The 24760-nt window shown below is 41.5% G+C and overlaps 1 protein-coding gene across 4 annotated transcripts in view; it reads right to left on the bottom strand.

The window, feature by feature from the left end:
* The window catches only part of LRRK1 (leucine rich repeat kinase 1), a 123921-nt gene that overhangs the window by 68895 nt on the left and 30266 nt on the right, over positions 1 to 24760 (bottom strand). For 3 of the 4 annotated variants that reach the window (XM_029237377.1, XM_029237381.1, XM_029237379.1), the window contains 3 exons: positions 7503 to 7666; positions 4807 to 4978; positions 242 to 421 (listed from right to left, as the gene is read on the bottom strand). In XM_029237377.1, the coding sequence (XP_029093210.1) occupies positions 242 to 421; positions 4807 to 4978; positions 7503 to 7666 (516 nt within the window). Of the gene's footprint in view, positions 1 to 241; positions 422 to 4806; positions 4979 to 7502; positions 7667 to 19177; positions 19295 to 24760 lie in introns of those variants that run through there. The other variant, XM_029237378.1, reaches the window with a different exon arrangement.

The following is a 24760-nucleotide window of genomic DNA, read 5'->3' as shown; positions in this document are numbered from 1 at the left end:
CTTTGCCCTTTGAAGTGCCTCCTAATATGGTCCCATTCGCCACGGTTGGCCCCTGTCACTGAAATCCCCTTGCAGGAGTGAGTAGGGGGAAGGAGGAAAGAGGCAGACCTTTTGAAGAAGCAAAGAATGGAGTTGCGAAAACCTCCACAAAGGCCATTGGAGAGCAGAAGTTGAGTGTGAAGGATGGGCCCACATCTTGACAGGGTGATGGCTTTCATGGGCGTACTGACTGGGGACCCACCTGACTTGATGGCCGCGTAGAGTGGCAGGCGCACGATGACAGGGAACTCATTCTTCCTGACTGCATAGCTCTCTGGGTCAGCCCCGTGCGTCAGGACCAGAAGCTTCACCACTGCCAGGTGCCCCCGCTGGCAGGCCAAGGCCAGCATCCAGTTCAGTAATCGCTGGGGGCTGCAGGGACCTGGCAGGGATGACAGGACAAAGGGAGAGGGTGGCTGAAGGGACTGGTTGTTCCTGCCCTGAAATCCCCTTCGATCACGGCCCTGTTTCCAGCTGAAATTTGCTTCTGTCCAGTTGACAGTGTCTATGGAAGTCCCTATGAATTGCATATGACATTTCCCCACATCATTATAAACCCACCTGCTCATCGAATAACACCAACTGAGGAAAAGCAGCATTCAAAAGCAGCATTCAAAACAGTGTGATCTTAACAATGGAAATAAGACTAGAAAGAACTACCTTCAGTGCTGCAGAATTATCTCTGGGTAGTGGGATTGTGAACATCCCCTTACTCTCTTCCTCACCCCCAGCCCTGACCTCATCCCTAGAGCAGCATCACACACAGGGATATGGGTTTTGGAGATAGGCAGTTTAGGACTAAAATATTTCAGCTGTGTGGGACCCCGGTGGCACAGTGGATAAGATTCTGCACTCCCAATGCAGAGGGCCTGGGTTCGATCTCTGGTCAGGGAACTAGATCCCACATGTGTGCTGCAGCTAAGAGTTTGCATGCCACAACTAAGGAGCCCGCTTGCCACAACTAAGACCTGGTGCCACCAAATAAATATTTTTAAAAAAACATACTGAATTTATCTGACCTCAAAAATAAAGATTAAAAAAAATATTTCAGCTGTGTCATCTTGGGGAAATTTCTTACCCTCTTCGTGACTCAGTTTACCCATCAGTAAAATGGGAATAATAACACCCCACCTCCCAAGTTTAATGTGAGGATTACATGACATAGTGTGTGTCAAGTGCCTGCCTCAATAAATTGTCATAACCTCTGTCAAGTGCCTGACATAACTCATTATGATATGTCATTATGTTATTAGAGTAATACTTTTCTGCATTTCCAAATTATCCGTAGTATACATATTACTTTCATAAGTTAAAAAAATACTTTGATGAAAAAAATAGATCAGCCTAAAACTTAGAGAACTACTCCCTGAAAGAACTGCCTACTTAATTCCAGGATAAAATAACACTTAACACACTGAATGAACAGAGAGAGCGTGGGCTGAAATTTTACAATATCTTCAAGTTCAAAGTAGTGCAATGACTTTTGGATCTAGCTGCCATGGAAAAACGATCTCATCCTCCACACGGACACTTCCCAATTGCATCATAACACTGTCTCACTTCCAGAGGCGGAAAGTCCTCAGGAATCAAAGTGCTCTGAAGCCTGGAGAGAGTGACGCTCCCTCTGTGATATGAAACTGACCAGGAAATAGGGGTGAGGCAGAGAAGGCAAGAATTAAAACCCACCACATAAGGTACCTGGCATTATGCCTGGGCTGTAGCAGGTGCTAAATAAATGTCCCTTCTTTGCCCTCAACTGATAACTAAAATGAACAATTCAAAGGAGGAGGTATAGGAACAGAAAACAAATTACCTCTCTCCATTACTACCAGATATCTGGCTATGAGAAGTGCAGTCATCATGCTGCTAACTTCTGTTGAGGATGTAAGTGTGTCATTCTTAGGAGGCAGGCCCTGTATTTCACAGTCATAATTTTAATATGAGGAAACTGGAGCTCAGGGAGACTTGGGAACTTGCTGAGGGTCCCACAGTTGGTAAATGGTAAAGTCAAGCCTTAAGTTCTGCTTTATCTAAAACCAAAGGGTGCTCTCTTAACCGTACAAACCCCTACATGTATTCTATAAGGCCCAGATCCAGCAACACTCATAGAGCCCATCTTTCCACCTCCTCCTTCTCTTCAGCCCTGCTCAGCTACAAGACCAGGAATTACATAATGATGTCCTTCAAATGATGTTCATAATTACACAACGATGTACCCACACCTCATGGACCTCTCATCCATCCTCTTCTTGAACCCTGCCTTCATTCTCTAGCTGCCTCTTGTCTTACCTTACTCTCGACAGTGGCTACCTTCCCTACAGCCTGGGAATTCCCAGAGAATACAAACTGTTTTGCCCACCTCTGCACTCCCCACAGGGCCCAGCACAATGCACTGGACTCCTTCAGTCCTCAGCAGCTCTGTCCTGAGTTGAGCTAAAGACAGGACACCCCTGGGAGCAGCTGAGAACCATGCTCAGGTCCACCCAAGCTCCCTGTTATGCAAAAGCAGGCAAACCAGGCTCTTCCCTTGCTTGTCTGCCAAGTAAACTCCTACTTAGCCTGCAAAGCCTGGCTCAGATGTCAGTTCCCTCTGAAGACTCCAGCCTGCACCCAGACAAGACCATTCCCTGATGTGTGCTTGCAGACCACTGTGTAAATATTTCAATCTTCGCATGGTTACACCTTTCTGCCTCAATTTCCTCTGCTTGACCAGGACCTACTAAAGGGCTGGGATCACCTTTTTAAAAAGCCTCTGTGTCTATCAAGTTCTTCAGTGTGGCCAGTACTTGGAAAATGCTCAATAAATGTAAGCTGCCCAATGAGATGTCAGCTGGCATAGACTCTGGGAATAGAACAGAGCTACTCTTGGAGATCCCCAAGGACAGGGAATCAGCTTTGGCTCCTTGGGGGCTCCTTTCTGCCCTCCTATACCTTGCTCGACCCAAACAGCATCTATGGGCCCTAACAGTGCCCTGATTTCTGTTTATAAACTCATTCTCCTTCCAGCCACAGGAGAGGCATGCCAGCTTGGAACCAAATCTGAGCACAAATCTACCTCAAAGCACATAGCTGGACACCCTCTAACAGTAGTACTGCATAATTGTGGGGTCCCATGAAAAACTTAAAAATGGGATCCCTTGGACTTCCCTGGTGGTGCAGTGGTTAAGAATCCACCTGCCAATGCAGGGGACATGGGTCCGATCCTTGGTCCTGGAAGATCCCACATGCCGTGGAGCAACTAAGCCCATGTGCCACAACTACTGAGCCTGTGCTCTAGAGCCTGCGAGCCACAACTACTGAGCCTTCATGCCACAACTACTGAAGCTCACACGCCCTAGAGCCCACGCGCCGCAACTACTGAAGCCCACGGGCTCTAGGGCCCGCGTGCCGCAACTACTGAGCCCGCGTGCTGCAACTACTGAAACCCACGTGCCTAGAGCCCATGCACTGCAACAAGAGAAGCCACTGCAATGAAAAGCCCGTGCACCACAATGAAGAATAGCCCCCGCTCGCCACAACTAGAGAAAGCCTGTGAGCAGTAACGAAGACCCAACGCAGCCAGAAAAAACAAAAAAAATGGGGTCTCTTGTTTAAAAATTATTAAAAATTTCAAGAGGGCTGGGACTTCCCTGGCAGTCCAGTGGTTAAGACTTTGCCTTCCAATGCAGGGGGTGTGGGTTTGATCCCTGGTTGGGGAGCTAAGATGCCACATGCCTCGTGGCCAAAAAACCAAAACATAAAGCAGAAGCAACATTGTAACAAATTCAATAAAGACTTTAAAAATGGTCCACATCAACAGAAAAATCTTTAAAAAAAAATTTCAAGAGTGCAACTGCAGAGTGTTAAACTAAGTGTGGGGCCCTTCTAAGTGCAGGGCTCTGTGTGACTGCACTGTCACATACCCATGAAGCTGGCCCCACTCCCTCACAAAATCCTAACTCCCAAGACCACTCTAAGGCAATGCCTCAGCCTATAGCTGTAGTGATGCCTGGACTTAAACAGTGTCACAGATCCAAGGCCATCATGGGAAATCAAAGGAGACCAGGACACCTTGAGTCCACCAGAGAAAAAATTAACTTGTTATTAAAAAAAGCAACATAGCATGGTATATCCAGACAATGTAATGTTATTCAGTAATAAAAATATATATATATATGAGCTCTCAAGCCATGAAAAGACATGGAGGAAACTTGAATGCAAATTGCTAAGTGGAAGTAGTCAATCTGAAAAGGCTATGTACTGTATGAATCCAACTATATGTCATTCTGGAAAAGGCAAAACTATGGAGACAGTAAAGAGATCAGTGGCTGCCAGGGGTTGGGAGAGAGAGGGATAAATAGGTGGAACACAGATGATTATTAGGGCAGTGAAACAATTCTGTATGATGCAGTAATGGTGGAAATATGTCATTACACATTTGTCAGAAGCCATAGATATACAACCCTAATGTCAACTATGGGCTTCAATTAGTAATAACGTGTCAATATTGGTTGGTTCATCAATTTTAACAACTGTACCACTCACACAAAATGCAAATAATAGGGAAACTGTGGGAGATGGTATATGAGAATTCTCGGTACTTGTTCATCAGTTCTTCTGTGAACCTAAAACTGCTTTAAAGAATACTCCCAGATTTCTGGATCTCATGACTGGTAAACAGTGTGAAGACATAAACATTTTGAAGTGCAGCCCCCCCAAATACCTGCGTGCTTCCTAAGAAAAGAGGGTCCCTGAGAGGTGGTGAAGAGCTCATGCTCTGGGATTTACCTGGCAAAGACTCGAGTAATTCCTGCACGACATCAGTGTGCCCAAACTGTGCTGCCACCACGGCTGGGTTGTCATCGGTGGGCTCCGTCGGCAGCTCCACCAGTCTCTCAGTGAGAAGATACCGGACCGTCTCCAGATCCCCATATGCCGCAGAGATGCTCAGGAGCTGGCCCTGGTCAAAACAGAACAGGGGCAAGATGTCAGCAAGACGAGTGCTGTTGGGAACTGCCAAGAAAATTGACTCTAAATGCTTCACGAAGTCCATGGGCAAGATTGGAGCTGTGCTGCCCAGGACGGCAGCACCAGCCACATGTGGCTGACGAGGCTTGAAATGTGGCTCATACAAAGTGAGATGTGCTGAAAGTGTAAAATCATATGGGATTTCAAAGGCCTAGTACGAAAAGGGTAAACTATCTTGTCAATAATTTTTATACTGATTACATGTTGAAATGATGATCTTTAATATATGCTGGTTAAATAAAATAGATTATTAAAATTCTACCTGTTTCTGTTTACTTTTTTAACGTGACTATTAGAAAGTCTGATCTTATAAATGTCTCATATCCTATTTCTTTGGAACAGCATCATGAAAGATATCTCAGGCAGGTATCAAAATTCTTCATGTTATTTGAATGTGCAAGCCAGGGCTGCTGTCCTGTGCCTTAGGTTTGTGCCTCTGAGAGCCCTCTTCTCACAGGAAGCCTGGTCTTTTTCTCAGTCAAAGGTCAGCACATGCCCCATCTCCTTGCTCACAGTGTCCCTTGCACTGGGAGGCCTCTGTCACCATCTCTGCATAGCTAAAGCCTTTTTGGCTCTCTCACCGAGGCTGCAGTACCTTGAATGGACACTTATTCATCTTGCCACACAGGTCATTTGAGCCTGAACACATGCTCTCCTGTATTGCTTTAAAGTCAGGTTTCTTAAGATATAATTTATGCATAGTAAATTCACCCTTTTTACTGCACTTTGATGAATTTTGACTAGGTATAACTCAATCACAATCACCACCAGCAAGAGCTAGACTATTCCATTGTCCCCCAAAAGCCATCTTGTATTTGTGTGTACCCACCCCCATGTCTCTGGCTCCTCTGCTAGACTGTGGGTTCCTTGGTCCAGTGTCATGCTGGTTCTCCACTGAAGAGTCACGCACAGGACACTGACGTTGGTGCCAAATGGACATGCCACGTTGAATCCTGGCTCTGCCACTTACCACCTATGTGTCTTTGGACAAGTGCCTTGACAGCACTGTACTCCAGTTCCTTCATAATAAAATGGGGATCATTACAACTCCCCTTAATCTACGTCATGGCAGGCATTGAGGGAAGTGGGTATAAGGAACCCAGCTCACAGAGGGCAGCCATGCTAACGAATTTGTGAGTGGGCCAACCCATGAATGCATGGGCGTGATATCACAACCAGGGCAGACTACTGACACGGGCGGAGGGAGGCACAGACTCCAGGCTGTCTGCTGAACAGCCTCCTTGTGGGAAGCCACCCAATGTCAACCCAAGGGGCCAACAAGTCTGACCTGCTCATGTGTGCATCCCAGTTCTCCCCATAAGAAGAGAGGCCTTTGGCCATATATGCTGTGAATTCAGAATAGGAGGAATCAAAAATCCCTCCCCTCAATAATTCTCAAGCACATGTACTTGCCAATTCCCCCCAAAAAATTCTCTTACAATTTTGAGAACAGGTTTAGTAATTGAGTTATTTCCAACTATTAATTATATGGAGACATTAAACCTGTGCTAATCAAAGTATTGCATCAGTAAAGTGTTTCCATGGCTAACAGCCAATAAGAATTTCCCACAAGGACCAGAATGTGGCAATGGTCTTCTCAAGCTGTAGGTGGGCAAGATGGTTGATCTCTACAAGCTTTTTGGAAAAGTTTGGCATGTGTTTCAAAATTTAAAAATTGCTCATACCCACATTCTCAATTCCTGTTAACCTAGGCTGAGAAAATATATTGACAATAAGAAAAGGATTAGGCAACAAACATTCAACACAGCATGATTTACAGTAGTAAAAAATTAGAAACAATACAAATATCTAACCAAAAGGAATAGCCAGGTAAGTGACACTGTCTCTACTAGATGGAATGTCATGTAGCCATTGAAGGTGACGCTCATAAGGAACTTATACAGAAAATTGTTCGTATAATATTATGTGAGAAAAAGCAGTATGCAAAACTATACATAAATAGGCTTGTATCTGTATTAGAAACAATAACAACGACAAAATGAATGTTCAGATCAGCAGCCTGGAAGAGAGTATACCAAAAATGCTAAGTGGGATTGTTTGGATGGATTAGGAATATGATTACTTTTTTGTTCTTTTTTTCTTTACTTTTAAATATTTAAAAAATTTTCTTTTTTGAGCATGTACTATTTTTATAGTGGAAAAAAGTGTAAAAGAATATATTAAGTTAAACCTTCAGATTGCCATTTTGTCCTTTATATTTCTGTGACCCCCTCCCTGTCCCCTGGGAAGGCAGGAGCAGTGTGCTTAGGTGATGACAGGCTGAGAAGTCCACTCGAAAGGACTGGCACCCGTAAATTTACATGAGAAACAAGGTATTCATAACACAATAGAAATCCTCATTATGATTATAATGATAACAAGAAAACAACTTTAGTGGTAACCTTCGCCCAACCTGGGTCCCCAGCTCTGGCCAGAGGGGCTGGCATTGACATTACCTTTTCTAGCTGGGATGTGCTCTCATCACAAGCTTCTCTGAGCAGGTGCTGGGCTCTGCTGGCGTCTCCTCGCTTGTATGCGGCATGAATGCCTTCCGTCCTGGGGCTCCGTGTTGTGGGGTCGCCACCTGGCATGGATAGTTTGCTGCCCATGTCCCCGGCACCTGGGTGGACAAAAGCACACACATAGCATGACCTCCACTGCCAGCGCTGCTCTTAGGAATCATCAGAGAGTGGGATATGCTCTCCAAGACATAAATCTGGAGGCTTTAGCAAGAGAAATGGGCTGCCCTGAAATGCTGCCAGTGTCACCAAGTACAGCAGAGTTTGGCACCTGCACCCTGCTGGAGGCCCTTCCTGCATGGGGCCATCTGTGAAGGCACAGGGAAGCTGAACACAGCTTGGGGAAGATTCTGCAGCTAGATGATGGCCTGGTGCGAGCTGCCTGGCAGGAAACTGCAGCTGCCAGGCTGACCTTACCAACAGCAACAGAGAAGCAAAGGCTTTGGTGAGAGAGCTAGTAGCCCGCCAAACTGTCCCACTGCTATATCCCTCAGAGGGATATGGTATCTAGTGGAGGAAGAAAGGCAGGTCAAATCCTGTGGGTGTGGAAATCTAGACCCTCTCTGCCTAGAAAACTCCACAAAGGCATGGGACTTAGAATGGTAGCCCTCATTCCATACTGTGCTGGGTCTGAAGATGAAGAAGTGAAAGCAGTCAGCCCTTAGAGCTCCCACTCTAGAACGCTTCATAATTAGGAGGTCTGTGGGTCCCAAAAGGCTTCAGAGACTTCCTGCACATCCTAAAGTTGCACACAGAATTCTGTGTGTGTGTGTGTGTGTGTGTGTGTATACATTTCTCTGGGGAGGAAATTCAAGGCTTCTACCAGATTTTCAAATGTGTTAGTGAACCAGAGTTAAAAGTTTTATCTCTACAGATATTACAGAAAAGACTACAATGAATGAGGAGTTAAATTTTGATTGTGTTGAGTGACAGCAGAAACAGGGACAGAATTCTATCATTCTTGACCAAGTTCACACAGCTTGTAAGAGGTAAACTGGGACTGAAGTTTGGTTCACGAGCTCTCAGGCTGGGGCTAAACCCACTCCATCTCTTTGCTACCTCTTTGAAGGGATAAAAAAACAGGGTTTTTTAAATGTAAAAATATAAATGCTGAGGAAGGTTGGCTTCCAAACATTGACATCACAAAAGCAAATCACATTATAGCAGCTAACATTTGGAAAATTTTTTTTTATATTTATTTTCAATAGCATAAAAATTACATGCTTAGAAATAAATTTTTAAAAAGATAGACAAGATCTATATACCCTGAAAGCTATAAAACACTGTTGAGAGAAATTAAACAAGACCTATATAAATGGAAAGAAATCTCATGTTCATGGATTAGAAGAATCAATATTGTTAAGATGTCAATTCACCCCAATTTTATCTATAGATTCAACGTAATCCCTACCATAATTCCAATAGGCTTTTTTGGGGGTAAAAATTGACAATCTGATCCTCAAATTTGTATGAAAATTCAAAGGACTTATAATATCCCAAGCAATCTTGAAAAAGAAGAGTTGGAGGACATATACTACCTGATTTCAAGTCTTATATAAAACTATAATAATCAAGGCAGTGTGGTAATAGATCTGTGGAACAGAATAGAAAGTTGAGAAATAGACCCATACTTGTACACCCAATTAATTTTTGATAAAGGGGGTCAACACAATGATAAATGCAAAAATCTTTTCAATAAGTGGTGCTGGAACAACTGCACATCCATTGAATAAAAAGAGACTCGGACCCCTACTTCTCACCACACACAAAAATTACTTTGAGATGGATCATGGATTTAAACATAAAGGTTAAAATAGTAGAGCTTCTAGGAAAAAAAAATCACAGAATATTTTTATGACTTGAGAGTAGGCAAAGCTTCCTTAGATGGGACACAGAAAGTAATAACCATGAAAAGAAAAAAAATTCCTAAATTAGACTTTAACAAAACTTAAAACTCCTGCTCATCAGAAGATTGATCTACCATTTAAAAATTATTTACTATTTGAAAATGAGTAGGCAAGTTACATACTGGAAGAAAATATTTCTAAAACATATATCCAAAAAAGGAATGGTATTCAGAAAATAGAAAGAACTCCTGGCAGAGCTGGAACTCCTGGCTCGGGGTCTCTTCCCTCCGCCGTCACGGAACTGCCCCAGAGCCCGAGGGGAGGGCGGCCTCACTGAGGCTGCCAGCTCTGGAGGGGCCCCGGTGCCCGAAGCCGCGACAGTCGTGGGGACGGCGGGCCGGATCACTCATCCTGGGGTAAGCCCGCTGCCATGTCATGAGGACACTCAAGCAGCCCTAAGGAGAGATCCATGTGGCAAGGAACTGAGGCCTCTTACCTACAGCCAAGTGAAATCATCGTACCTAGGGGAAGATGGCGGAAGAGTAAGACGCGGAGATCACCTTCCTCCACACAGATACACCAGAAATACATCTACATGTGGAACAACTCCTACAGAACACCTACTGAACGCTGGCAGAAGACCTCAGACCTCCCAAAAGGCAAGAAAGTCCCCACGTACCTGGGTAGGGCAAAAGAAAAAAGAGTAAACAGAAACAAAAGGATAGGGACGGGACCTGCACCAGTGTGAGGGAGCTGTGAAGGAGGAAAGGTTTCCTCACACTAGGAAGCCCCTTTGCGGGCGGAGACTGCGGGTGGCGGAGGCAGACACTTCGGAGCCGCGAAGGAGAGCACAGCAACAGGGGTGCGGAGGGCAAAGCGGAGAGATTCCCGCACAGAGGATCGGTGGCGACCGGCGCTCACCAGCCCGAGAGGCTTGTCTGCTCACTCGCCGGGGCGGTTGGGGCTGGGAGCTGAGGCTCGGGCTTCGGTCGGAGCGCCGGGAAAGGAATGGGGCTGGCGGCGTGAACACAGCCTGCAGGGGGTTAGTGCACCACGGCTAGCTGGGAGGGAGTCCGGGGAAAAGTCTGGACCTGCCGAAGAGGCAAGAGACTTTTTCTTCCCTCTTTGTTTCCTGGTGCGTGAGGAGAGGGGATTAAGAGCGCTGCTTTAAAGGAGCTCCAGAGATGGGCGCGAGCCGCGGCTAAAAGCGCGGACCCCAGAGACAGGCATGAGACGCTAAGGCTGCTGCTGCCGCCACCAAGAAGCCTGTGTGCAAGCACAGGTCACTATCCACACCCCCCTTCCAGGGAGCCTGTGCAGCCCGCCACTGCCAGGGTCCTGGGATCCAGGGACAACTTCCCCGGGAGAACACACGGCGCGCCTCAGGCTGGTGCAACGTCACTCCGGACTCTGCCGCCGCAGGCTCGCCCCGCACTCCGCGCCCCTCCCTCCGCCCGGCTTGAGTGAGCCAGAGTCCCCGAAGCAGCTGCTCCTTTAACCCCGTCCTGTCTGAGCGAAGAACAGATGCCCTCCGGCGACCTACTCGCAGAGGCGGGGCCCAATCCAAACCTGAGACCCGGGAGCTGTGAGAACAAAGAAGAGAAAGGGAAATCTCGCCCTGCAGCCTCAGAAGCAGCGGATTAAAGATCCACAATCAACTTGATGTACCCTGCATCTGTGGAATACCTGAATAGACAACGAATCATCCCAAATTGAGGAGGTGGACTTTGAGAGCAAGATTTATTATTTTTTCCCCTTTTCCTCTTTTTGTGAGTGTGTATGTGTATGCTTCTGTGTGAGATTTTGTCTGTGTAGCTTTGCTTCCACCATTTGTCCTAGGGTTCTATCCGTCTATTTTTTTTTTATTTCTTTAAAAAAATTTTTTTCTTAATAATTATTTTTTATTTTAATAACTTTATTTTATCTTACTTTATTTTACTTTATATTCTTTCTTTCTTTCCTTCCTTCCCTCCTTCCTTCCTTCCTTCCTCCCTCCCTCCCTCCCTCACTTCTTCCTTCCTTCCTTCCCTTTCTTTCCTTCCTTCCTTCCTTCCTTCCTTCCTTCCTTCCTTCCTTCCTTCCTTCTTTCTTTCTTTCTTTCTTTCTTTCTTTCTTTCTTTCTTTCTTTCTTTCTTTCTTTCTTTCTTTCTTTCTTTCTTCTTTTTCTCCCTTTTATTCTCAGCCGTGTGGATGAAAGGCTCTTGGTGCTGCAGCCAGGAGTCAGTGCTGTGCCTCTGAGGTGGGAGAGCCAACTTCAGGACACTGGTCCACAAGAGAACTCCCAGCTCCACATAATATCAAACGGCGAAAATCTCCCAGAGATCTCTATCTCAACACCAGCACCCAGCTTCACTCAACGACCAGCAAGCTACAGTGCGGGACACCCTATGCCAAACAACTAGCAAGACAGGAACACAACTCCACCCATTAGCAGAGAGGCTGCCTAAAATCATAATAAGGCCACAGACACCCCAAAACACACTACCAGACGTGGACCTGCCCACCAGAAAGACAAGATCCAGCCTCATCCACCAGAACACAGGCACTAGTCCCCTCACCAGGAAGCCTACATAACCCACTGAACCAACGTTATCCACTGGGGACAGACACCAAAAACAATGGGAACTACGAACCTGCAGCCTACAAAAAGGAGACCCCAAACACAGTAAGATAAGCAAAATGAGAAGACAGAAAAACACACAGCAGATGAAGGAGCAAGATAAAAACCCACCAGACCTAACAAATGAAGAGGAAATAGGCAGTCTACCTGAAAAAGAATTCAGAATAATGATAGTAAATATGATCCAAAATCTTGGAAATAGGACAGACAAAATGCAAGAAACATTTAACAAGGACCTAGAAGAACTCAAGATGAAACAAGCAATGATGAACAACACAATAAATGAAATTAAAAATACTCTAGATGGGATCAATAGCAGAATAACTGAGGCAGAAGAACGGATAAGTGACCTGGAAGATAAAATAGTGGAAATAACTACTGCAGAGCAAAATAAAGAAAAAAGAATGATAAGAACTGAGGACAGTCTCAGAGACCTCTGGGACAACATTAAACACACCAACATTCGAATTATAGGGGTTCCAGAAGAAGAAGAGAAAAAGAAAGAGACTGAGAAAATATTTGAAGAGATTATAGTTGAAAACTTCCCTAATATAGGAAAGGAAATAGTTAATCAAGTCCAGGAAGCACAGAGAGTCCCATACAGGATAAATCCAAGGAGAAATACGCCAAGACACATATTAATCAAACTGTCAAAAATTAAATACAAAGAAAACATATTAAAATCAACAAGGGAAAAACAACAAATAACACACAAGGGAATCCCCATAAGGTTAACGCTGATCTTTCAGCAGAAACTCTGCAAGCCAGAAGGGACTGGCCGGACATATGTAGAGTGATGAAGGAGAAAAACCTGCAACCAAGATTACTCTACCCAGCAAGGATCTCATTCAGATTTGATGGAGAAATTAAAACCTTTACAGACAAGCAAAAGCTGAGAGAGTTCAGCACCACCAAGCCAGCTTTACAACAAATGCTAAAGGAACTTCTCTAGGCAAGAAACACAAGAGAAGGAAAAGACCTACAATAACAAACCCAAAACAATTAAGAAAATGGGAAGAGGAACATACATATCGATAATTACCTTAAATGTAAATGGACTAAATGCTCCCACCAAAAGACACAGATTTGGCTGAATGGATACAAAAACAAGACCCATATATATGCTGTCTGCAAGAGACCCACTTCAGACCTAGAGACACATACAGACTGAAAGTAAGGGGATGGAAAAAGATATTCCATGCAAATGGAAACCAAAAGAAAGCTGGAGTAGCAATTCTCATATCAGACAAAATAGACTTTAAAATAAAGACTATTACAAGAGACAAAGAAGGACACTACATAATGATCAAGGGATCGATCCAAGAAGAAGATATAACAATTGTAAATATTTATGCACCCAACATAGGAGCACCTCAATACATAAGGCAAATACTAACAGCCATAAAAGGGGAAATCGACAGTAACACATTCATAGTAGGGGACTTTAACACCCCACTTTCACCAATGGACAGATCATCCAAAATGAAAATAAATAAGGAAACACAAGCTTTAAAGGATACATTAAACAAGATGGACTTAATTGATATTTATAGGACATTCCATCCAAAAACAACAGAATACACATTTTTCTCAAGTGCACATAGAACATTCTCCAGGATAGATCATATCTTGGGTCACAAATCAAGCCTTGGTAAATTTAAGAAAGTTGAAATTGTATCAAGTATCTTTTCCGACCACAACGCTATGAGACTAGATATTAATTACAGGAAAGGACCTGTAAAAAGTACAAACACATGGAGGCTAAACAATACACTACTTAATAATGAAGTGATCACTGAAGAAATCAAAGGGGAAATAAAAAAATACCTGGAAACAAATGACAATGGAGACACGATGACCCAGAACCTATGGGATGCAGCAAAAGCAGTCCTAAGAGGGAAGTTTATAGCAATACAATCCTACCTTAAGAAACAGGAAACATCTTGAATAAACAACCTAACCTGGCACCTAAAGCAATTAGAGAAAGAAGAACAAAAAACCCCAAAGTTAGCAGAAGGAAAGAAATCATAAAAATCAGATGAGAAATAAATGAAAAACAAATGAAGGCAATGATAGCAAAGATCAGTAAAACTAAAAGCTGGTTCTTTGAGAAGATAAACGAAATTGAGAAACCATTAGCTAGACTCATCAAGAAAAAAAGGGAGAAGACTCAATTCAGTAGAATTAGAAATGAAAAAGGAGAAGTAACAACTGACACTGCAGAAATAAAAAAGATCATGAGAGATTACTGCAAGCAACTCTATGCCAATAAAATGGACAACCTGGAAGAAATGGACAAATTATTACAAATGTACAACCTGCTGAGAGTGAACCAGGAAGAAATAAAATATATGAGCAGACCAATCACAAGGACTGAAATTGAAACTGTGATTAAAAATCTTCCAACAAACAAAAGCCCAGGACCAGATGGCTTCACAGTCGAATTCTATCAAACATTTAGAGAAGAGCTAACACGTATCCTTCTCAAACTCTTCCAAAATATAGCAGAGGGAGGAACACTCCATAACTCATTCTACTAGACCACCATCACCCTTATACCAAAACCAGACAAAGATGTCACAAAGAAAGAGCGCCAATATCACTGATGAACACAGATGCAAAAATCCTCAACAAAATACTAGCAAACAGAATCCATCAGCACATTTAAAGGATCATACACTATGAGCAAGTGGGGTTTATTCCAGGAATGCAAGGATTCTTCAATATACTCAGATCAATCAACACGATACACCATATTAACAAATTGAAGGAGAAAAACCATATGATCATCTCAATAGATATAGAGAAAGCTTTCGACAAAATTCAATACCCATTATGATAAAAACCCTGCAGAAAGTAGCACAGAGGGAACTTTCCTCAACATAATAAAGGGCATATATGACCATCCCACAGCCAACATCATCCTCAATGGTGAAAAACTGAAAGCATTTCCACTAAGATCAGGAACAAGACAAGGTTGCCCACTCTCACCACTCTTATTCAACATAGTTTTGGAAGCTTTAGCCATAGCAATCAGAGAAAAAAAGGAACTAAAAGGAATCCGAAATGGAAAAGAAGAAGTAAAGCTGTCACTGTGTGCAGATGACATGATACTATACATAGAGAATCCTAAAGATGCTACCAGAAAACTACTAGAGCTAATCAATGAATTTGGTAAAGTAGCAGGATACAAAAGTAATGCACAGAAATCTCTGGCATTCCTATATACTAATGATGAAAAATCTGAAAGTGAAATCAAGAAAACACTCCCATTTACCACTGCAACAAAAAGAATAAAATATCTAGGAATAAACCTACCTAAGGAGACAAAAGACCTGTATGCAGAAAATTATAAGACACTGATGAAAGAAATTAAAGATGATACAAATAGATACCATGTTCATGGATTGGAAGAATGAACATTGTGAAAATGACTCTACTACCCAAAGCAATCTACAGATTCAGTGCAATCCCTGTCAAACTACCACTGGCATTTTTCACAGAACTAGAACAAAAAATTTCGCAATTTGTATGGAAACACAAAAGACCCCAAATAGCCAAAGCAATCTTGAGATCGAAAAATGGAGCTGGAGGAATCAGGCTCCCTGACTTCAGACTATACTACAAAGCTACAATAATCAAGACAGTATGGTACTGGCACAAAAACAGAAAGATAGATCAATGGAACAGGATAGAAAGCCCAGAGATAAACCCATGCACATATGGTCACCTTATCTTTGATAAAGGAGGCAGGACTGTACAGTGGAGAAAGGACAGCTTCTTGAATAAGTGGTGCTGGGAAAACTGGACAGGTACATGTAAAAGTATGAGATTAGATCACTCCCTAACACCATACACAAAAATAAGCTCAAAATGGATTAAAGACCTAAATGTAAGGCCAGAAACTATCAAACTCTTAGAGGAAAACATAGAACACTCTATGACATAAATCACAGCAAGATCCTTTCTGACCCATCTCCTAGATAAATGGAAATAAAAACAAAAATAAACAAATGGGACCTAATGAAACTTCAAAGCTTTTGCACAGCAAAGGAAACCATAAGCAAGACAAAAAGACAACTCTCAGAACGGGAGAAAATATTTGCAAATGAAGCAACTGACAAAGGATTAATCTCCAAAATTTATAAGCAGCTCATGCAGCTCAATAAGAAAAAAACAAACAACCCAATCCAAAAATGGGCAGAAGATCTAAATAGACATTTCTCCAAAGAAGATATACAGACTGCCAACAAACACATGAAAGAATGCTCAACATCATTAATCATTAGAGAAATGCAAATCAAAACTACAATGAGATATCGTCTCAAACAAGTCAGAATGGCCATCATCAAAAAATCTAGAAACAATAAATGCTGGAGAGGGTGTGGAGAAAAGGGAACACTTTTGCACTGCTGGTGGGAATGTGAATTGGTACAGCCACTATGGAGAACAGTATGGAGGTTCCTTAAAAAACTACAAATAGAACTGCCATACGACCCAGCAATCCCACTACTGGGCATATACCCTGAGAAAACCATAATTCAAAAAGAGTCATGTACCAAAATGTGCATTGCAGCCCTATTTACAATAGCCAGGACATGGAAGCAACCTAAGTGTCCATCACTCGATGAATGAATAAAGAAGATGTGGCACATATATACAATGGAATATTACTCAGCCATAAAAAGAAACGAAATTGAGCTATTTGTAATGAGGTGGATGGACCTAGAGTCTGTCATACAGAGTGAAATAAGTCAGAAAGAGAAAGACAAATACCGTATGGTAACACATATATATGGAATTTAAGGAAAAAAATGTCATGAAGAACCTAGGGGTAAGACAGGAATAAAGACACAGACCTACTAGAGAGTGGACTTGGGGATATGGGGAAGGTGAGGGGTAATCTGTGACAAAGCGAGAGAGTGGCATGGACATATATACACTACCAAACGTAAAATAGATAGCTAGTGGGAAGCAGTCGTATAGCACAGGGAGATCGGCTTGGTGCTTTGTGACCGCCTGGGGGGGTGGGATGGGGAGGGTGGGAGGGAAGGAGACGCAAGAGGGAAGAGATGTGGGGGCGTATGTATATATATAGCTGATTCATTTTGTTGTAATGCAGAAACTAGCACACCATTGTGGAGCAATTATACTCCAATAAAGATTAAAAAAAAAAAAAAAGAAAGAAAGAACTCCTATAAGTCAATAATAAAGGACAAACAACCCAGTTAAAAATGAGCAAAGATTTGAACAGCAGAAGATATTCTAAAAGCTCAGTATGATTAGTCATTAAGGAAATGCAAGTTAAACACCACTACACTCCCACCAAAATCACTAAAATTTAAAAATACTGACAATACTTGGTGAGGATATGGAGCAACGAGAACATTCATACCTTATTGGTTGTGTCTAAAATGGTACAACCACTTTGGAAACAAGTCTGGTGGTTTCTTACAAAGCTAAGTATATACCTACCCTATGACTCACTTATTCTATTCTTAGGTATTTACCCAAGAAAAATACGTGTAAAAAATATATCCAAGAATGTTCATGGCAACTTTATTCATGGTGTTTCCAAACTGTAAATAGCAAAGGTGTCCAACAACAGGAGAATGAATAAATAACTACTGTGGTATAGTAACTACTCAGCAATCAAAAGGAATAAATTACTGATCCATGAAATGATTGATGGGAATCTCAAAACACAATGCCGAGTGAAAGAATGACTGCATAAAATGATCCCATTTATATTGTAATCAGTGGTGGGAAAAAAATCAGAACAGTGGTTCCTGAGGGTGGGGACAGTCATGAAGTTTACCAGCGGAGGGGCATGAGGAAATTGTTTGGGTGATGGTTCTTTATCTTGATGATGTTTTTAGTACACAGGTGTTGGTATTTGTCAAAACTTATCAAATAGTCTAATGAAGGTATGTGCATTTTACTTTATATAAACTTTACCTAAAAAATTATAAATAATATTGAACTATAGTCAATAATATGAATACTGAAGCACTTGAGGGTGAAAAGTACAGATATTTCCAATTTACTTTGAAATGCATTAAAAATAATGGATTGATGGATGGATAGAAGAACAGATAGAAATGAGAGCAATTTTAGAAAATGTTAATGGTAAAATCTAGGTGGTGGGTATATGGATGTACATGGTTCAGTTCTTTCAGTTTCACTGTATGTTTGGAATTTTTCATAACAAAATATTGGGAGAAGTGAATCAGAATAACATACCCTAAATGGAAGGCCTGCCATATGGCATACTGAACGAGCTCCACCACCAACCCAGAAAAATCCTGCTCTGGAAAAAGGGAAAGACAAGTTGCTTACAGTGAAGCCCCTTGATACCATCCAGGGTCTTTACAGCTCACTCTAAGCCATGACTATTTCAAAGGCAACCATTCTGAAAAGCCACGTTAAGTGGATTTCATGAGTGTCACGCACAATCTGCATCCTTCCTGAAACACCAATACAAGACTGCTGTGTCTGAATGGAGATTACTGCTGTTTTTTTTGGCTATGCATTTTTGGAAAGGCGTATCAAAAAAGGGCTTAGTGTGTAAGTGGTTATACATGTGAATAAGGCAGCTTCACATCCCATCACACACTAACAGTCTCCATTAATTATTAACAGTCAGAGACTAAGACATTTGAGAGTCAGCTGCAGGGAGAAGCCATTGGCAGGGTAAGAAGAAGGCAGAATCCACGGCCGCGTCATCCATCAGAAGAGGCACTTAATTATGTCACTGCTCATCTTTCAGAATTAAACAAATATCCTCCTTATCTCTGTAAAAGACAGGTGCATGTGTGTGAGGAGGTATAAAGTAACCTCTTCTGTTCACATTAGGAACATAAATTTAAAAAGTTCACCTTTATGCCCAAGTTAAGCAACACTGAGAAGGTAGAACCAAGGACATAGGATGCATGTGAAATTACAAGGGTGGTTTTACTTTAACTTGATTTATAAATAATGCAACATATGTGAAATAAATGACATACTAAGAAACAAGACTCTGCTCAGTTCTATTTTATATATATATATATATATATATATATATATATTTAATGCTGTGGTGTTTTCAGTTTGAATCTGATTTTCTTAAGTTGCATGGACAACACATGTACACTCTCACTGACCCAAGAGCTGGGGGGTCTGGTCCAATCAAATTGTTGGAAGGACATTATGGGAAAACATCAGGTAATGCATGTGCATTTAATTTACTCTGCTAACTTCATTTAATTTCCTGAAATCATAAAGAGAATGGTTAACATATATTTAAATTAAAAAAAAAAAGACCAAAATGCTAATGATAAGTATTAATGATGGGCTGGGGGGAATTAGTGATAGGATTAGAAAAGATTTTTCTTTATTTCCTAAATTCCCTGTAATGGAATTATATGACTGTTTTATTTAAAACTTTAAAGAAGTTAGATAAGTAATAAAAGAATACATTCTCATTGAAAAAAATTAAATAGTACAGAGATACATCATGTAAGGCAGAACCCCTCCTCCCCACCATGAAACACCTTTTCTTGGAGGTAAATATTTACTTTAATAGTAATTTTTTTTTACAAAAATACTACAGTTTTATATTTGAGAATTGGTGTCCTTTGATTTAAACTTAAATTAAAATCGGGGTAAATTTAAAATCGGGGTAATTGTATGTATGTATACTATTTGAGATTATTTAGTTATTTGTGCCTATTAATCAACCATTATCTGTAATTATATTCTTTTACACAGTAAAACATCACAGTTCTAAATATTTTGCTCATACAGATTTAAAATTCATACTAAAAATATAACCCCCCAAACTTACTCTATTTCAATACAATATTAATGTAGCAAACAAGTAACTAGGACTAGTAGGAAAATAATAGTAGAACATTAGAATGATTCAGTGTCAAATTTTTTTAAAAATCCTTTTTGTTCTTTATTACAATAGGTGTAATTATTTTCCTAAATAGCAATGAAAATTCCATATACATATATATACTACAACCAGGCATCTTAATTGTTTGGGTGATGGTTCTATATCTTGAGTTAATGTAAAGTTAATATGCATAACGAAAAGGTAACAAAAAACTAGGAGAAAGGGAAACCATTAGCACAGTTCATTTTTATTTTTAAGGTTTGGTCAGTGTTGCTTGTTTGTTTTTAGGAAAGTGTCAATTAGAAGTAATTAGAAGCAAGAACGAGTGAGGGGAAGCTATAAATGTAGTGAATGAGTAGCATTATGGATTCAGCACATGTAGACTTACTCTACAAGAATACAAGAAATATTTAGGGTAAGCTGTGAGGTGATAAGTGAACATATTCCTGGTGGGTGATAAATGTTAATATCTACACAGCCTGGTATTTAAATATGCTGGACACAGACAGTAAATTAAAAGTTCATTATGTGAAAAAGTATTTGGTTAAAAAATATTTAAAAACCTATGAAACCAGAACATCATTTAGTCCTTGATAATCACTTTCAATTTAATATTCTATTTATAAAAAAATACTTTCAGTAACACTGTATATTTCACATATTCAGCCATTTCTAGGAGAAATGTTTTTAGTTGCTAATAACTCAATCTCTAAATGTTATTTCTGTAATTCAAGTTGTAGAAAAACAAATTATTCTGACTACAGGAAAACTAACAGAAATTATTATTCTCCTTTATTTTGGGAAAGTAATAAAACAGAATTCCATGAATGTTATAGAATGATGTCTGGCTGTACAAGCCATGCCACTTACACTAATAGTTCACTGTGGCCTTCCCCATCTTAAAGAGAGTCCTCCTTTGTCTGCTGATTCTGAGTCTGTTCTGTCCTTATATCCTAAGGAGACATTCTTCCCTTTTCTTCTAGAACAGTATTTGTTAACTCATCCCTCCCAACCCAATAATCAGAATAAAATTCTCTCTCTACTACTTTTTTCCTATGAGTCTAGGACAATGGAGAGGTAATATGAAAGTGACTTTAATTCTAACAGTTCTAAATGTTGGTCTCTTACGTATATATATTATACATTTAATTCTCTCGTCCCCGTCAAAGAACGCACGCATGACAGAAGGCAAATGCTCTCTCTTGATTCGAAATCTGTGGCATCCTCTGTACATCCTGGAAAAGACACTAACGTTTTACTTGAATATATACTTTTTTAAAAATTACATTTACCTCCATCAATAGAGTAGCAAAAGGTAAACATATATCTAATAACCCAGAGTTCACTGCAGAATAAACAAGAGTAAACTTTAGGATGCTACTGACCTGGTCATAATTGTTTAATGACCTTCCTGTGCCATCCTCCATCGAGTCCCTGTGTGGCCAAACCCGGGGGTTGGGGACTGTCCCTCCCCAGAGGTGACGCCCTCCTGGCACTGCAGTGGCTCACCCACTGTTGCCCTGGGCTTACCGGCCTCCAGCAAGAAGGATGCTTCTTTCTTTGCCAGCTGTCACTCTAGGGGTTTAGCCTCAGCAGCAGTTTTCATCTCTGGGTCACATTACGGTGAAATCCAACCCTTTATTTCTTCGGGGAAGAGGCAGAGGTTGGGGGGGTGTAGAGGGCGACATGACCCCAGGGTGACTCTCGGCAGTAATTCCTCACTGACTCCAGATGGCTGGTGCTCAGCCCCATCAAGCTGGGCCATCAGACCCAGCATCAGAAAAGAAAGCAAAGACAGCAGTGGCATTCACCAGGGGCCTGGCTCACGGCTCACGTAGAGCAGAGCTCCAGCCACGCAGGCTGAGCGTTTCTCATACCAGCAAAGCCTCCCAGCACAGATGTAAAACTTCTCTGTGGATATTCTCACCAACTCACTGGAAATGAATTTTTGTTAATAAAAGGGGCATGGGCGGTTATACCTATGAGCAGGCTGTGCAGAGGGAAGTCGCACATAAAAGTGCAGTTTTCTTTAGAAACAAAACATACAATTAATTATTAAGATTCCATGTTATGTCCACCTGACACAGTGAAAAATTTAATGAGTTCTAATATTCATTGCTGGCCAGAGTGTGGTGAAAACTGTACACTTGTCAATGTGGGAAGGCTTACTGAGACAGGCTGGGACTGGGACCCTTTGCTGTAGTGCTGCAATGCTTGCACCTGGACATATGTCTTCTGGAGTTACAAAATACAAAGAAACTATAAGGGACTAAAAATAACTGTGTGCATGTGTACTTGGGGCAAATTATGGACAAAAAGATACAAAAAGACCAAAAAAGCTAACTGCCACTTCTGAGGAGCAGGGAGCAAAAGCAGGGTACTGCGCATGCCCCTTGCACACAGTACTACCAAAGAGGTGGGCAACACACCTAAGCCACCCCTCCTGTTGAACCCCTGGGCACACCCCTACCCTCACCCCATATAAGGGACCAGCTCGCCACCCCTCCCAGGGAGCAGAGCAAGAAAGGGAAACTCTTGTTTGTTCTTGCTCCCCACTGCTGCATCAGAGGTCCCAATAAAGTCTTGCTGAATTTCTTGTCTGGCCTCTGATCAATTTCTATTGATTAAGGAAGGCCAAGAACCCTGGTCGGTATCAACAGCAACACTATGAGTAGGTGTCATGGCTGTCATTTTACAGATGACGGAGGCCAAGATGAAGACACTTCACAGTGACAGGCTGGCAAGAAGCAGGGGCAAGAGTGACAGCAGCAAGTCTTTGTGACCCTAGAGCCCATAGAAATCCTACTACTCTTCTTTCCAGTTTATTATTTTTTCCCATAGGAAACATTTTTAAATTGAAGTATACTTGATTTACAATGTTGTGTTAATTTCTGCTGTACAGCAAAGTGATTCAGTTATACAATATATACAATCTTTTTTTTGGGCGGGTGGGGGGGGCTTGCCACACCTTGCAACGTGCAGGATCTTAGTTCCTTAATTAGGGATCGAACCTGTGCCCCCTTCAGTGGAAGAACTGAGTCCTAACCACTGGACCACCAGGGAATTCCCCTATACATTCTTCTTTTTTTTTAAATTTTTATTGGAGTATAGTTGCTTTGCAATGTTGTGTTAGTTTCTGCTGTACAGCAAAGTGAATCAGCTAAGTGTATACATGCCCTCTTTTTTGGATTTCCTTCCCATTTAGGTCACCACAGAGCATTGAGTAGAGTTCCCTGTGCTATACAGTACGAACTCATTAGCTATCTATTTTATATATAGTAGTGTATATATGTCAATCCCAATCTCCCAATTCATCAACCCCCCTTTCCCCCCCCTTGTATCCATACGTCCATTTTCTACATCTGTGTCTCTCTTCTTTCCAGTTTAATACTTGAGATAGACTGCATGTTTTGTCCCCCTAAATTTCATGTTAACCACAATCCCCAGTATGATGGTAATAGGAGGTGGGTCTCCAGGAAGTGACTGGCTTATGAAGGTGGAGCTGCCATGATGGGATTAATGCCCTCCCAGAAGAGACAGAGACCTTACTTCTCTGTCCCACATGAGGACACGATGAGAAGATGGCCATCCACAACCAGGAAGTGGGTCCTTACCAAGAACAGAATCAGCCAGTACCTCATCCTGGACTTCCCAGCCTCCAACGTGAGAAATAAATGCCTGTTGTTTAAGGCACCCAGTGTGTGGCAATTTTATAGCAGCCTGAGCCGACGAAAATAGTAGAACCTCAAGATACTTCAAAATGAGGAGCTACCATGCAGCCATTAAAACTGATGATAATGGAGACTAAGGAAAAGTACATAAAAGACTTACACAATATTAAGCTAAAAGAATAGAATATGGAACACAGACAGTGAAAAATAGAAAAAATATATAACACAGAAGATTGGTTGACGTCATTTGAAAATACGCAAAGTGAAAGAATTTATTTTGGGAAAAAAGAAGATTTCTAATGAGTATAGTCTATTATTTTTGTTTACAAAAATTTAGTCTGTCTGTTTCTCTCTGTTTAGAAAGAAAAGCTGAGGAACACAAGTACATGATAGCAGCAGGTGAAATGATCAGAGATTTTTTTCTATTTGTGTTTTTCTGTGTTTGCCAATATCTTTCCCTTTTTCTCATCAGTTTGTATTGATTTTGAAATTAAGAAAAAGAAAACGATGAAGTGTATCCAGCACAAAGTTGACTACTTTCAGTCTGACTTAATGAACTAGTTCTTTGATGGTATTATTCAAGCTAAAGCAACTCTTGGGTATACCAAGTCTTGACTCAGTTGCTCTGGAAATAAAGAGAACAAGAAAATTTCCCAGACAATAACTGGCAAAGGTGTCATAGACTTTAAAAGAGAAAATAAAATGGTCTATGATAACATTTAGTATATCAGTAATTGGTACCATTTATTGAGTACTGCCAGATGCTATAAGAAACGCCCTGCATACATCTGCCTTCCTCCCAACACCCATGCAAGGCAGGGGTTCTCATCACCACTTTCCACCAGATGACCAGTGCTCCAGGTGATTGGTGAAAGTGCCTCCACCCAGCTCCTAACAGCAGAGCTGGGACTTGAACCCTGGGCACCTGTCGTCAAAGTCCAACCCCTTACTTCCCAGGCTGGGTGTGCCCAACCAAACATGGGGCAATTATTCAGAATGTAATGTCCTTGGAAAACATGTAGGAACTAAAAGGTGAGATGATTCTGTCTCATTAGATGGAAAAACCAGATCCTCCATGAATTCAGTAGCAGTGGAAGAGAGACACAGAAATACAGAGCTACAAAGATGAATTCTTTCCAACACTTAGTTCCTCTCCCCAAAATTCATTTATTTAT

The sequence above is a fragment of the Monodon monoceros genome, unplaced genomic scaffold (genome assembly GCF_005190385.1).
Source record: "Monodon monoceros isolate NGI ecotype Baffin Bay Population unplaced genomic scaffold, NGI_Narwhal_1 Super_Scaffold_21, whole genome shotgun sequence".
Lineage (NCBI taxonomy): Eukaryota > Metazoa > Chordata > Mammalia > Artiodactyla > Monodontidae > Monodon > Monodon monoceros.
This window is presented reverse-complemented; position numbering and strand designations above follow the sequence as displayed.